Here is a 14,340-nt window from a genome sequence, read left to right as displayed (position 1 = left end):
TTTCTGGTGACATGTTAAAGAACATGTCACAATACAAAAATACCATTATTTTCCTTAAAAAGTTGACTTGAACTGAACCATAATTATTACATTGTTCCTTCTCTGAGCAATAAACCACTGTGCGCTACTTAGTCCTCAGACCAGGGATGCATTCTGTGTTCCCACAGGGTTGAATGTAGCAACTGTGAGACTGGAGAACAGTGTGGCGCAATCATGCATGGCAATGCTGTCACCTTCTGCGAGCCGTATGGCCCAAGAGAATTGGTAAGTGTATGCTGTTTATGTACATTATTCCAAATACATTGTCTTTACTGAGCTTTGTGCCAACAAAAGGTTGTCTTAGGCTTTTATAGTTCAGATGAAAATTTGCAGTATTATTTATATTATGAGTTTTGTTACAAATACTCAAAATTGGGAGCAAGGTTTTATGATTTATTTTCAAATGCAAAAATTAAGAATTCAGTAATAAAATTGGAAACATCAGTGACCGCATTAAACATGATATATCATTATGATTAGATGGCTTTTTAAAAATATGAATATGATATGCATTAAGCTGTGCAACAGGACATGTTAATTATACACATTCCTTAAACATATACTATTTAAGTATATAGATATATGTGTCACATGTGTCATAAATAATGACTTATAAGTTCTTGTATAAAAACTTCAGTTTTAAACTTATTTTCTCCTTGCAAGCAAGAAATATTAGATGAGCAATTTTGTCACCTTAAAATTGTTTCCTAACTAATGATTTTTTTAAGTGAAAGAGCACACTGAATAAACCAATTTTTAAAAGTTTTGTTGCCAAATTGTTCAGGAGCAGGTTACTTTCCTTTAATTTAGACTGATTAGACTTTGCTTGCCAAAGATACATTCTTGAATTATACTCATATGTAAAATGAAACTTGAGCATTCTAAATTTAAAACAGTGAAACCACTAGCCATCAGCATGTGGCTAATGTGCCTTTTGCTGTTACTTGGTACTTCTTTCTGGCATGAAGAGACCATTCATTCCACATTCTTGAAAATGGATATAGAGCAATTATTATTCGGGCCCAGTTTCTTTGTACCTAATACTCTTCTCACAACATTTGTTATGCTTTGTTTTTCTGCATTTGATTTGACCTGCAATACTTCTCCTTTTCTCTCCCATATCTTCCTTATCTTGGGGCTTTGAGTAACAGGTTATATTTTTCACTCCTATGTCACACATTACATTTCAAATTCATTAACTTTAAAAGTGGTCAAATGACTTGCTTCCATACTATAAAGGGGGGAACGCTTAGTTAGGCAATTAAAAGAAGATTTAGTTATCAAAATGTGAAAGTCAATTAATTTTTATAACATGGTTCTTATTTTATGCTGCTTGAATACACCTTTTATGGCAATGGATATATTTAATTTATTAAAGATACAAGCTTCAGAACATTGATAAATTGAAGAGTTTTTAGTTGAAATTAGAACACAAACAGAATTAATTGGATGTAAATTAAAATAATAGATGCTCATAATTCAAGTTTCACAAGGTGTTGCAATATTCCTGCAGACAAACATGATTCTGATAGTGTAGTTCTTGTTGAAAAAGTAGATGTGCTAGTACATTTAAAACAATGTACCATGACTGAGTTAATTCTCTATAAGCCTTAAAACAAAATTTAATTTTTACAGTAGTTAATCGAGCTTAAAATAAATGCCTATTTTAGAATGTTCTCCTATTCAGTAATATTTCTGGAAATGTCTGGCAAATTCATTTTTGTTTCTACTTATTAGTAGGAAATAAACATACCTAAGAATATAATGCAACATTCCTATTTCTATTGCATAAAAACTGAAGTATCTACTTTATTTGATCCCATGTATACTTAATCCTGACAATTTCACTATATCCTAGTTTATTTAACATTAGAGTTTATACCTCCAATGGGCTAATCTTGACTTGTATTACATAATTAATGTGAGATAAGCCTTTAAACTAAAAAAAAAATTCAAGATTACTATCTTCATCTGAAACAAAAGCATATGCGGATTCACAATATATCACCATCATAAGTACTTCCCTAAGATAAATTGTGTTGCAGACTCAAAGGGAATACAATAAAGACATATTAACAAAGGTAAAGATGGCAGTCACATTGTACACAGTGGCAATTTTAATTTTTAATAATTGTTACACTTGTATTGGTGTCCCAGGAGCAAAAATATATTTTTTACCCAAGTTGTGTTTGAAAAAGGCAGATCAACCAAATAAAAAGTGAGGAATTCCTGTTAACATGCTACTATGTTTACTAAAATTCAAATATTTGCATGTACTCAGAACTGAATCTAGTCAAAACTTGAGCATGAGAACTGAGGAAAATAATTAGCACTTAAACTTCTTTAAAAAACAAATATGCCACTCTAGCTGGTGTGGCTCAGTGGATTGAGTGCCGGCCTGCAAACCAAAGGTTGAGGGTTCATTTCCCAGTCAGGGCACATGCCTTGTTGCAGGCCAGGTCCCCAGTACGGGGGTGTGCAAGAAGCAACCACACATTGATGTTTCTCTCCCTGTCTTTCTCTCTCCCTTCCCCTCTGTCTCAAAATAAAATAAATAAAATCTTTTAAAAGTAAAAATAAAAAACAAATATATCTTCTTACTTTTTATAAATCTAATTTTTACTGAAGTGGGGAAACAAAGAACCATGGCCAAGACCCTTACTAGGCTAACACTTTATTTTTTTAAATGAAAAAGAGCATCTCCATTTTGTGAAGTTACTCAAATGGCCCATTTCATTATTTTTCCATTGAAGTCAGTGAAAGATGGCATCTACTTTCAGAGAGGCACACCATGTGTTAATGTTTCCACTGCTGCTGTGCTATGTGGCCCTCACACATTTTATTTAGCTTAGTGAAGTCTCCACATTTCAGGTATAGGCACTTAACTTTATTCATGTTGCTAGTCTGAAATCAAGTTAATGAGGAATGCATTTATCTACTTTTTTAAGAGAAAATGTGCTCTCTTAGAGCTTAAAACAAAATTAGTTATGTTACATCCATTTAAAAAGAAAGTACGAGGGAGGACCCAAAAAAACCCCAGAATTTGTTTATAAAAAAATTGTGTATTTGTTCTTACATGTTTAAATTTTAGTCACCTTCAAAGTACTCTCCATTTGATGCAGTATACCTACCATGATTTTTCCACTGCTCAAAACAGTTTATGAACTCATTGATTTTGATGCCTTTTAGTGCTTCTGCCATTTTTTGTTTCACCTCTTCTGCATTGGCAAAATGTTTCCTTTTGAGGACTTTTTTCATCAAGGAAAACAAAACAAAAAGTCGTTTGGGGAAAAATCAGGTGAATAGAGAGGGTGTAGCATGGGGGTCATTCTGGTTTTGGTAAAAAAACTGCTCAATACTCATCATAGTATAGACAGGTGCACTCGTAAATCACCCATTATGAAATGGGCAAACATTGAAAGAGTCTTCAAAAAGAACTCACCAAAGCCAAATGCAGCATCTCACAATAACACCACTGAGTAACACTGATATAGATGGGTTCCTAGAACACTCACCTAGTGGGGAAAGCCCATACTACAAGGGTCCCACCCTTCAGAAGATAATTCTGGGTATTGGGGGGTCACCCCTCATATCTATTGAATTATTCTTACATATTTAGAAATACACTTTAGCTACAAGGGTGAGTTTGGGCTAAAATGGGATCAAACTCAGTAAAAATTTGTGAGAAAGAGGGGCAGAATGAACACCCTCAGCCTGTAGACAACTATTAAGATTCATTTCAGTGATCATATTAATTTTCTATAGTTTGGAGTCTATTTGATAATTTAAGAGCACTGAGATTTGGTAGGAAAAAATTCTCTGCCAGACATTCAAAGTTGCTGTATTATTTATCAAAAGCTCTTTAAGAGGCCCTTTATTTTTTCAGAATGTCAGATATAAAGGCTTAATAACTTTGCAGACTAAAATTACAAATTTGAACTCAAGAATAATATATAATTTATAACACCCAAATGAAAATATAGCTGCTTAGATTTTATAGGCAATGCTTCTTGTTATTTTTTCCTCTTCATTTTTCCTATTCTTTCTTGTAGTTGGCAATTTTACTAATAAACTAAATGGGTAAATGTACAGAAATGAGAGGCAACCAGTATACCAGTTCTCAACTTTCCCGGTAAAGAAAAAAAAAGTAGAATCAATGACTAATCAAAGTCTAGGGTCACCCTCAGCACATGTAATTTTAAATTTAGCAGTATTTCACACAACCTGCTGTTTGCTAGCAGAGGCCACAGCTGTGGAACCTGATCACACAGGTGACACAAGGCTTCATTTATTACACCACCAGGATAGGACTTTCTCTGACAGTCCTACTACTGAGAGTAGCAATAACCATTGTGCTTTTATCTCATGTAATACCATTGTTTCAGAGAACTTATATTCAGGAGTGTTTCATAATTCATCCAGGAATCTCCTCAGTTAAATAAAATCAGAGGGGGAAAGAGTGTTCATTCAGATTATGTGAAAAAGTTTTAAATTTCCATGTGCTCTTTGGACTTTAACATCAAATTATCCAAGGGGAAACTCATGAGGACATATTGTCAAACATATTCTAAAAGCTTTGATGGAGAAACAGATTTATTTTAGAGGAATCTTGAAAAGGAGCTAGTTACTAAAAGAAAATTCTATTGGTGCATTTTGCTGTAATGACTCTGGTGAGGGGCAAGAAGTTCTGGGCAGGGTGGGCCAGTTTTCTTTGAGCAGGTAATCTGTGATAATGAGAGATTTAAATTAGAGAATTTCTTCTTCTACCTGCCCAGCAGTGATTTTTGCAATGGTTCCAGTCAGCTAGAAGCTGATACCTATACTGATAACTGGACAACTTGTAAAATGCCCCTGTTGCTTTCTCTTGTATTACCTTTCTTGCTCTTCATTAATTTTAAATGCACGTATTTAAAGCACATGCTCAGTCTTCTTGCCAAAACATGCTGTAGAAGCAAGATCTTTTGATATTCAAATCTCAGCTGAATATGGCAGAACAAGAGGCTGGCTCACTCATTTGCCCACTAATTCCTACACTGAGTATCTCTTGATGCCTCTGCAGTTGTGAATTTAACCAAATGGGAACTAACAAAGGAAAGGGATAAGGCTAAGGATGTCATTGTGGTATATAAGAAGTGAGAGCAAAACAGCATACTGTTTCTGCCATGGTGAAAACACAGTTATATGCTTTCAATTTTACAGAGTACAGGGATGGGAAATATGCCATATTTTAGCTTACAGGGTCAGGAACCCAACAAGAGAGTCATTGAAAATGAGAACCTTAATTCTTATCTTATTTGAGCTGGTGTGGATCAAAGTCAGTGCTCTGAAGAATATATAAGTAAAAAAATTTTTTAAGTCAAATTGTTTTAAAATTAAGGTACCATTTCTTGTAAGGGGAAAATCATTTAAGCCTGCTTCTTCATGAAACTAAGGGAAAATAACAGAAATATGCAGGAAGGATATTTCTAGGCCCATAATTTGATTGCTTTTTTTGAAGGGGAGTAACAGTTTTATTGAGAAATAATCTACATATTCTACAATTCATTCTTTTAAAGCATACAATTCATGGGTTTTGGTTTATTCACAAAAATATACAGCCATTACCACAATCAATATTAGAACATCTCATTACCCCCAAAGAAATCCTGTACTGTTAGTTGCTATAATTCTATTCACTTTTCACCATTTGTTTTTAATGTGCCTCTCTGTTTTTGGTTGTTAACCTTTTTCTGACATTTGCTTTGGGTCCCAGATCTGTTGCTGCAGGATGGAGGGGAGGAGGTAGTGTGAGTCGAAGGACTAGGTTAGTGCCCTCACAAGATCAAGATTGCCTGGTAGATTATCCTGCAAGCAGTTTTCAACATACAGTAAGAAATATAGTAAGAGTGCCTCAGTCAGGATCTCACAGCTTTGCTCCCCACAGAGAAACAAAATGTATCTGTGTTCAGACATACCAATAAAAATAAGCTAACCACTGGATAAATACAACCTCTGTTTATGTCTCCTTCCTTTTCTGTTTTTTTCTGCTTCCTCCTCTGGAAGTCTTTTACCTCTTTCTCTTCCTCTCTATCTTGTCTTATTTTGGTATATTCCTCTTTCTAGATCACCACAGGCCTTAATACAACAACAGCTTCTGTACTCCAATTTTCCATTGGTAAGTGTTTTTAGCAATTATAGCAATTCAACTTGGAAATGTTTGTTTTATTCACATGTACCATCAGGATTATAGTGCCAAATGCTTTTAAATTTAGAGAAGAGTAAGTCCCAACTTGCAGTAAATAATTGAAAACATTTTTAAAGTAAAATAAAAAATGTTTAAATGTTACATTCTGTTCCCATTTCTCTCCCATAGCAAGTGATATTTAAAAGTGATACCGATAATCCAAAATATTTTGAAGGGATTTGCATGTGGATTGTAAATGTATTGGATTATTTTTTTACAGCAGAATTACCTTACTGATTATGGTTTACTCAGATTAAAATAGAAATATATTAAATTTCCTGCAATCTTACTGTCTAGTAATGAGGGAGAGAATTATTGGTGACTGAGAGAAACCATTTAGGGCTTCATGTTTGACATAAATAAACTATGTTTAACTCAGATGTGGATAATTAAAAAATAACTGTATCTGGCAATATTTTTAAAGTGCTTTTGTATTAAAACTAAAAATTCCTACCCAAAACATGTAGTAAAATAAAATATCTTTTGATCACATATTTATAGTTTTGCTGTGTATCATATTACTTTCCATTCTAATTTTCATAGGTGTATAGTAATAAATTACCTGTATATGTCTCCAAAGAGAATGTTTTAGGTAAAGAAAGATAATGCCTTTTAGATGGAGGCTTCATTGATTTTGGAGCCATAACATGAAAACCTCTTCCTGGAGCGAGGATTGGGACAGCACCCTCAGATTTCTACCATTCGCACCTCCTCAATGGCCTTGTAGTCCTGGTTACACATCAGTGTTCTCACAGCCAGAAACCCACTGTGGATGATTGTGCCTAAGAGCAATTATCTTCAGGGCATTTAGTTGTCACTTTTTTTGTCAGTGTACCTCATTTCAGCTTCTGTATGTATTATGTGAGATTTGCTTGGTTACAGTTTGGGTTATTTTCTTCTCACATTGGTGGTATCACCTACAACAATTCACAGACTATTCAGAAATTCATACATGGTCAGGAGAGAAAGCATTAGTAAAAACAAAATAATTAGTTTCAGTGTTTTCTTTGATCTAATATTAGTAAGCTTTCTGTAATGAGTATATATATATATAATACATTTATAATCAGAAAAAATAAAGTTCATTTTTTTAAAGTTCTAGTACTACAAAAACAAAATTTTAAAACTCTAGCTTTACAGGCAAGTAACTTAGAAGTTCTTAACCAGAACAAATACATTTAAATTCATATGCTATTAATGTAAATAATAAGCTGAGTAATGTTTTCCTATTTATCTGTGTTCTGAGTATTCTTCCTTTTTGTTAGAACAATGAATATTAATTTCAAATATTATTTTTAGCCATTAAAGAACACAAGATAATTCACTTTAAAATGAATGCTTCATAATTCTGTTATTATTTTAATTTTAGTTATTGTTAGAGAGATTTAGCATCAATTGAATTATTCTTCCTTAAAGGAAAAACAAAGGCTTACTTTTGTAAATAGTAAAGAATATACTGTAGGGCTGGCATAGATTATTTATGTCCTCACTTTTCAGTAGCACTCTACCATCAACAATAGAATTAAATGAAAAAGGGCCAAGGAAGGGAGTTACTGAGATAATGCAGTGTTTGGTATCTGAGAGCCAAAATTCAGAATAAATACCATGCCCAAATCTTGGAACTAGACCCAAATGTGGGGCTAGCAAGAACCTCTGATTTCTGCACAAGCCAGAGTGCTTGCTGCAGTCTACCAGGACAGAGAGTTGTTTGTGTTATTTAAAGCATGGGTTTGAATTTTAGGTAAGAAGACTGGAAAGAAATAGAATCAGGGAAGATGAAAAGCAGAGTGAGTCGGGGTTAGTGGGGCGGGGGGGAGGGGTAGACAGGGCAAATTTATAACTAAAAAATAAACTTAGAAAAAAATTTTGAGTGTCAGTTTTAGAATCAAAAGTGAAATTCAACAAGTCATTGTTTAAGATGCAAAAGAAAATATTTAGTAAAAATATATATAATTTATTGCTCAGAGACTTCATTAGGAAATTTTCTTACTGAATTTTGAGAATAAAAATTCTTGGGAACTAAACAGATTAGGATGGCTAAGAAACAACATAGTGGAAGCCCATCAGCTGTGTGTGTGTGGTGTTAAATGGTAAAGAGAGCATAGTAGGGAGAATGCTGCAGAAATAGTTTTGTGTATCTCATTGAGTGCTTGGAGTGACATCATTGTGTTTACATGGATGCTGTGAAGGCCAGACTGGAGCACAGGCAGGACTTTTAGAGACGTAGCATCGTATGTGTTTATCCTGAGCTTTACAAGCCCCACAATAACCAAATACCAAAATAGCAACCACAGTCAAGTAGCCATTGTGTTTACAGTCAGTTCAAAAAATTATATTGAGTGTGCTATAAAAAACAGTTCAACACTTTATTTATATATTGTGGAATTCTCCAAATCCATAGTAGAAATGTGGTTAAATATGATCAGTCAGATTTAGTATCACTCCTCACGAAGTCCTTTAGGATGTTCAATGCTCACTGTTTGGTGTGATAATTTAGATTTAACATGGGAATTTTCTATGGAACTCTATCATTATTTATGGCTTCAATGGTGAATTATGTTTATAATTATGCATATATAACCACAATTGAATAAACTATTGCCCTAATGTTTTTATATTACTCTTGTAAACATTTTCAACCACATAATAAGCATTACCCAAGAGCCCCAAGTACCTCAGAGATAAGTATATAGAGATTTCTTTAATTACTGAGGAGTGACACAATTAACTCTATTGTCTGAATGCAGGAAAGCCCTCTCAACTCTTCTAATATGTGTGTGTATAAAATAATGTATGGATGTACACATACATATATAGATACCTATAAATATACAGACTATCTGATCTAAATCTGACTAAATCTAAATGAGTTTTAAAGTTAAAAGCATCCTAAAAATGCAGTTATCATGTTATCAACATCTAAATCATCTTAAAACGTGTTCTAAAATAATCTTAGAACTTTTCATTTTTCCATTCCAATGAAATATCTCATATCTATTTCTGTGCTGAGGCATTGATCTCTAACAAGCCTCACATGATTCATTAGATTCAACTTGTGGAATTTATGGCTGTACCCTTAGGGGCATCTACTCATTTCCTTTAGATTTCCTCTGGGATAGGAGGAAAAATTGAGATGATGCCCTTGCAAACCATTATCTTACAGATGCCTCCAAATTCTCTTTCCCAGGCAGGGTACTCTGTCCCAGGGAAGTGCTGGTGGTGCTTTGTATCTGTCACTCACTTAACAAGAACTCACTGAGTATTTGCTGTGTGTCCAGCATTGCCCTGAGCTAACTTGAACTATGAAAAGACACAAAAAGAGAGAAAACAAAACACTTTTACAGTACCTTGCACTGTGGTAGAAGCTTCAGGGTGTGTACAGAGCATGAACCTCTAGAGAACTACCAGATTGTTATAAGCAAAGATGGGCTTGTGTACAGGTCCCCATGGTGAGAGGTTGCAGCTAGTTCTTGCAGAATTTAGCAATTCAGGGAGGCCTCTTTTTTTCTTAAATTGTAGATGTTGGCCAAGGATACATGGGAATTCTCAGGTAAAGGAGACTTTTACCATGCACTCAAATCTGTAGACTATTTATTATCTTTAGCACCATCTATAGACTATATATCTATTTGTCAAGACTAACAGTTTCTTTCAGTATAATTATCAGTGTTATACAGCATTAAAAAAAAGAATCTCTGAAGTTCAATAACATGAGTCACTGGAAAGGACAAGTTTTCCAGGTGAGGAGACTGAGTGACATAAGCAAGGTACAGGACAGGAATATGCATGCACTGCTAGAGCAGAAGGACTGGCCAGGGAGAGCTACAAGCAATGTCAGATAAAATCGTGTCTGTCTGAAGAGTCAACCTACACCTGCTGGGGTTTCTATACTTCTTTAATAGACAATGAGGTCACAAAATGGCCTCTTTCTCTCTTGAGCAATAAAGAAATTTATGCTTACTCAATATAGCCCAACTGTCCAGATTAATAGACTTCATCAGCAAAATGGGGATTAAAGGTAAAGCATTTAAAAACATGTGCAGGAAGAACAGTTTGGCTTAGGAAGTAAATCTGTCTTGTCCATCATGGTGTTCTCAGCCCCTAGCCAAGGGATTCAAAATAACTAGTTGCTCATAAATATTTCTTGCCTGAGTGACAAACAGCTATTACAGAGACATTCATAATAGCATGTAACCAAGTGCTGACTTGGTGTGATGCAGACATTTCATGGCAAGAGAGGATTTGGGGGAGGTTATCTGAGGACCTTAATCAAGGGAAAAGATGACTCAGGGGGAAATGGATAATCATAAAAAAATGCCTTTGGAGAAGCCAGTAGACAAAAATACATATCCATGTGTTTACTAGCTTGTTATTATCAAATTAGCTAGGATCTATTACTTGTCCATATTTATGGAATTAGTACTTTTTTCTTTGGTTTTACTTATGAATATCCTCAAGATTTGGGGTTTTGTGTGTATGTATATTTATTTCTTTCTGTTTTTTTAATCATCTTAAGACAGAAAAAAGTTATTAAATAATAAATGTTTTATATTTACAAATTAAGATGTGAAAATATTCTTAAGCCTGAATTCTCTTATGTACTATACATACTGCAGAGTCTGAGATAGATGAGAGCTACTCATTTTGTGTGAATATATTTTGAAAAATAAAAACTATAAATATGGTTTTAAATATTGAGTTAAAAATTGATAAACTGAAAGATTGATTTGTAAAAAATTCTGGCATTATTTTTTCTCCAAGAGATACAATGAATAAAATGCCACTTGTAACAGTAACTACATTGTATTCAGCAAAAAGGAAGCAGGGTTTCCTCTCAAGCCTAATTCATATACTTTTTAAATATTCAGAATTGATTCAGTAAACTCTCTCTCATCTCTATTAAAACAGCTCATTCAGAAGGAGGAGAAATTGATCCCTCCATATCTTCATGTGAATTATTGCCCATTTCCTCTGTGAATTTCAAAAGTGTATCTCTAAGTCAGACTCTCATTGTTTTCAGGAGTCACTCTACTACGTAAGTAAGGCCTTGGGGAATTTGTTATGAAATAGTGAAAACTTCTTCTAAAAACATGAAAATCTCCGGTATGAAAACTAGCAAAATCTCTCATGACTTGAGCTCAAAACAAATATGAAAAAAACAGAACTTCAGAACATTTTAATTGTAAAATTAATTTAATACATGTGGTTTATAAGGTTAAATATATGTTTTATTTGAATGTTAGTCTTGAATATAAGAGATATTATAATAAGTTTTGCTTATGATGATTCTTAGATACTCAAAGATCAATATTAGCACAAAACTAAAATATTTGTATATAAAACATTTCTATATTATCTGAATTTAATAAATAAAGCTTGGGAAGTGATTAAAATTCAGGCTTCCTGCTTCTTGATCTTAAAGTTGACCTATTCCTTTTTTAAGGAATGTATATTTTAAGAGACCAATTTAAATGAACTTAGGTGCTTTCAAATCCACCTCACCCCCAAGTTCTTAAGTCCTATTTTAAGTAATAAAAGGGAATATTCTGAAATATTGTAAAAGTTTACTAAGCATAAGCTTCTGTAAAAGGTTACTGAGGTTTTTGTTCATTAGATCCTACCTATGAGTGAAGTCATACAGCACTTGTCTTTCTCTGACTGGCTTATTCCTCTTCGCATAATTCTTTCCAGGTTCATTTCTGCTGTCACAAAGGGTAAAATTTCCTTCTTTTTTATGGCCAAGTAGTATTTCACTGTGTAAATGTGTTAATGTACCACAGGCTTTTTTATCCACTCATCTACTGATGGACACATGGGCTGCTTCCAAATCCTAGCTATTGTAAATAACAAGCAGAAAAGGAAAAAAGAGAAAGTAAAAAAACTCATGGACATGGACAACAGTGTGGTGATTGCTGTGGGGGGAGGAAAGTGGAGAGAGGTGGAGGAGTGTATAAGGAGAATAATTGATGATAGACAGGGACTTGAGTTGGGGCGGTGAATATACAATATAGTGTACAAATGTATTGTAGAATTGTGAACCTGAAGCCTGTATAATTTTGTTAACCAGTTTCACCCCAATAAATTCAATAAAAAGGAAAAAAGATTATTGAGATTAATTACAAGTTTCTTAAATTATTAAAACTGATAATAGCTATCCTTACATGAATTAAAATAAAATTGAAAATTGATACTATGACCTTTCCCTTTTGAAATATTTAATTCATTATCACTCATCTTGAGGAAGTTTAAAGAATCATCAGTAATTCATTTATAAATATGTTATGATATGTATATATTGTATAGAAGGGACATAGAAGTGAACCATACAATGAGAAGAAATTGATTGTTGATGTAGACTAAATGGTTTCTCCTCCATAAAAACTCATCCCATTACCCCAGCCTGATATCTCTGAATTCCTACTTCTGTACTTATTTTATGGCACTTATTTCACTCTGCTTTTATTTATACAATGGTCATTTCTGCATATCTACTTTCAAGCTCAAATGCTTCCTTGGGGACTAAGGAGTATACACATATTCCTTTCTGTAAACAGGGCAGAATTTTGCCTATAAATGCAACTAAATAAATACAAACTGAATTTAATGAAAAGCATAGGTTAAGAAAGAGATTTAATGATGTTTCAAATTGGTTGTCGATACTATACCTATTGTTGATTGCTAAGGCAAGGAGTGTGCTGAATGAGCTCAACAGCAATATCAGAACTTGATCCAAGGCAGCAGTTTTCACTTACCAGTCAAGGACTCTTCATCAGGGACTCTTCTATCAGAGAGATCTTTACAGTTTGCTATATACAGTTATCTGTATTGATCTATATTCATTTCCTTTAGTTTTACATCTGTGCTTTCATCTTTATGAATGTCCTTTTAAAATCAGAGGTTGATCCAAGATGGCAGTGGAGTAGGTGGAAGCTACACTAACCTCTTCCCAAGACCAAACTGTAATTACAAATAAATTACAGTAAAATCACCCTGAATAACCAACTGAAGACTAGCTGGAAAGAAGCATTACTAACTGAGGACTTATAGAAGAAACCACATCACCATATCAAGACTAGTAGGAAGTGTGGAGGCACAGCAGACTGGCTGGGCTCCCACACACAGCAGCTGAAGTTCCAGAGGAATAGTTCAACAGCCAGAGGAGGTAACCCCTGAAGAGTGTGAGGTCTAAACCCCAAGCTGGGTTCCCCAACCTAGAGCACCAGAACTGGGAAAAGCACCCACATATATCTGGCTGTGAAAAGCAGTGGGGTTTCTGTCTACCAGGGTGAGATGGCTAGAGACATAGACACTCTCTTAAAGGGCCAATGCACAAAATTTCCTTTGCAGCCACTTTCCCTGGGCTCTGACAGAGGGAGAGCAGAGCAGACTAGAGCCATATGAGAAGAGTCTGGGATTCATGGCTCTGAGGAGAGAACTGAAGGGTCTGGCACCAGGATTCCTGTGCTCAGTAATTCCCCATTCTGCAGAAGTCATCTTTCTCTGGCAGAGCACTCCTCTCCATGCAGCATCAGCCTGAGGGAAAGCAATAGCCATACCTGCAGGAATCCCTCTCTCCCCAACCTGTGGAGCTTGAGCTTGGGTGCTGAGGAGAAGAGCTGGAGGGTGGGGAGAGAACTGAAGAGTCAGCAGCCAGGATCCCTGTTTCAGTCATTCCCCATACAGCAGAAGCCATCTTTCCTGGGCAGAACACTCCCCTCCATGTGATATCAGCCTGGATGGAAGCAATAACCCAACCCACAGGAAATCCCCTCTTCCCACCCTGTGGAGCTTCAGCCTGCTGAGGAGTGCAACTGGAGGCTCTTTAGTTAAGCCTAACAGACAGCATAAGGCAGAGATGGATCCCTGAGTGCTTTAATACTTTAGCTAACTGTCCCCAACTTGATAATGGTAAAAGCTGGACTTGGTGTGCACTTAGTTCTTTCACCATGCATCCAGACCCAGAAGAGAAGCCACAAGCTGATAGGTCAAAACAGGTTGCCCAGGGCTAGTCAGGCAGCATTTGACATAGGCTTGCTCCAGAGTCTTTGCAGATCTACCTAATACACAGAAACAAACAC

At 35.0% G+C, this 14,340-nt stretch overlaps 1 protein-coding gene across 5 annotated transcripts in view; it reads left to right on the top strand.

Moving 5' to 3' along the window:
* RELN (reelin) overlaps nucleotides 1–14,340 on the top strand; it is a 567,213-nt gene that overhangs the window by 285,834 nt on the left and 267,039 nt on the right. For all 5 annotated transcript variants that reach the window (XM_036010728.1, XM_036010729.1, XM_028525327.2 and 2 more), the window contains exons 7-8: nucleotides 168–264; nucleotides 6,142–6,193. In XM_036010728.1, coding sequence (XP_035866621.1) covers nucleotides 168–264; nucleotides 6,142–6,193 — 149 coding nt within the window. The remainder of the gene's footprint in view (nucleotides 1–167; nucleotides 265–6,141; nucleotides 6,194–14,340) is intronic.

The sequence above is a fragment of the Phyllostomus discolor genome, chromosome 10, assembly GCF_004126475.2.
Source record: "Phyllostomus discolor isolate MPI-MPIP mPhyDis1 chromosome 10, mPhyDis1.pri.v3, whole genome shotgun sequence".
Classification (NCBI taxonomy): domain Eukaryota; kingdom Metazoa; phylum Chordata; class Mammalia; order Chiroptera; family Phyllostomidae; genus Phyllostomus; species Phyllostomus discolor.
Note: the sequence above shows the minus strand (reverse complement) of the source record. Positions and strands in the feature narration are given on the sequence as shown.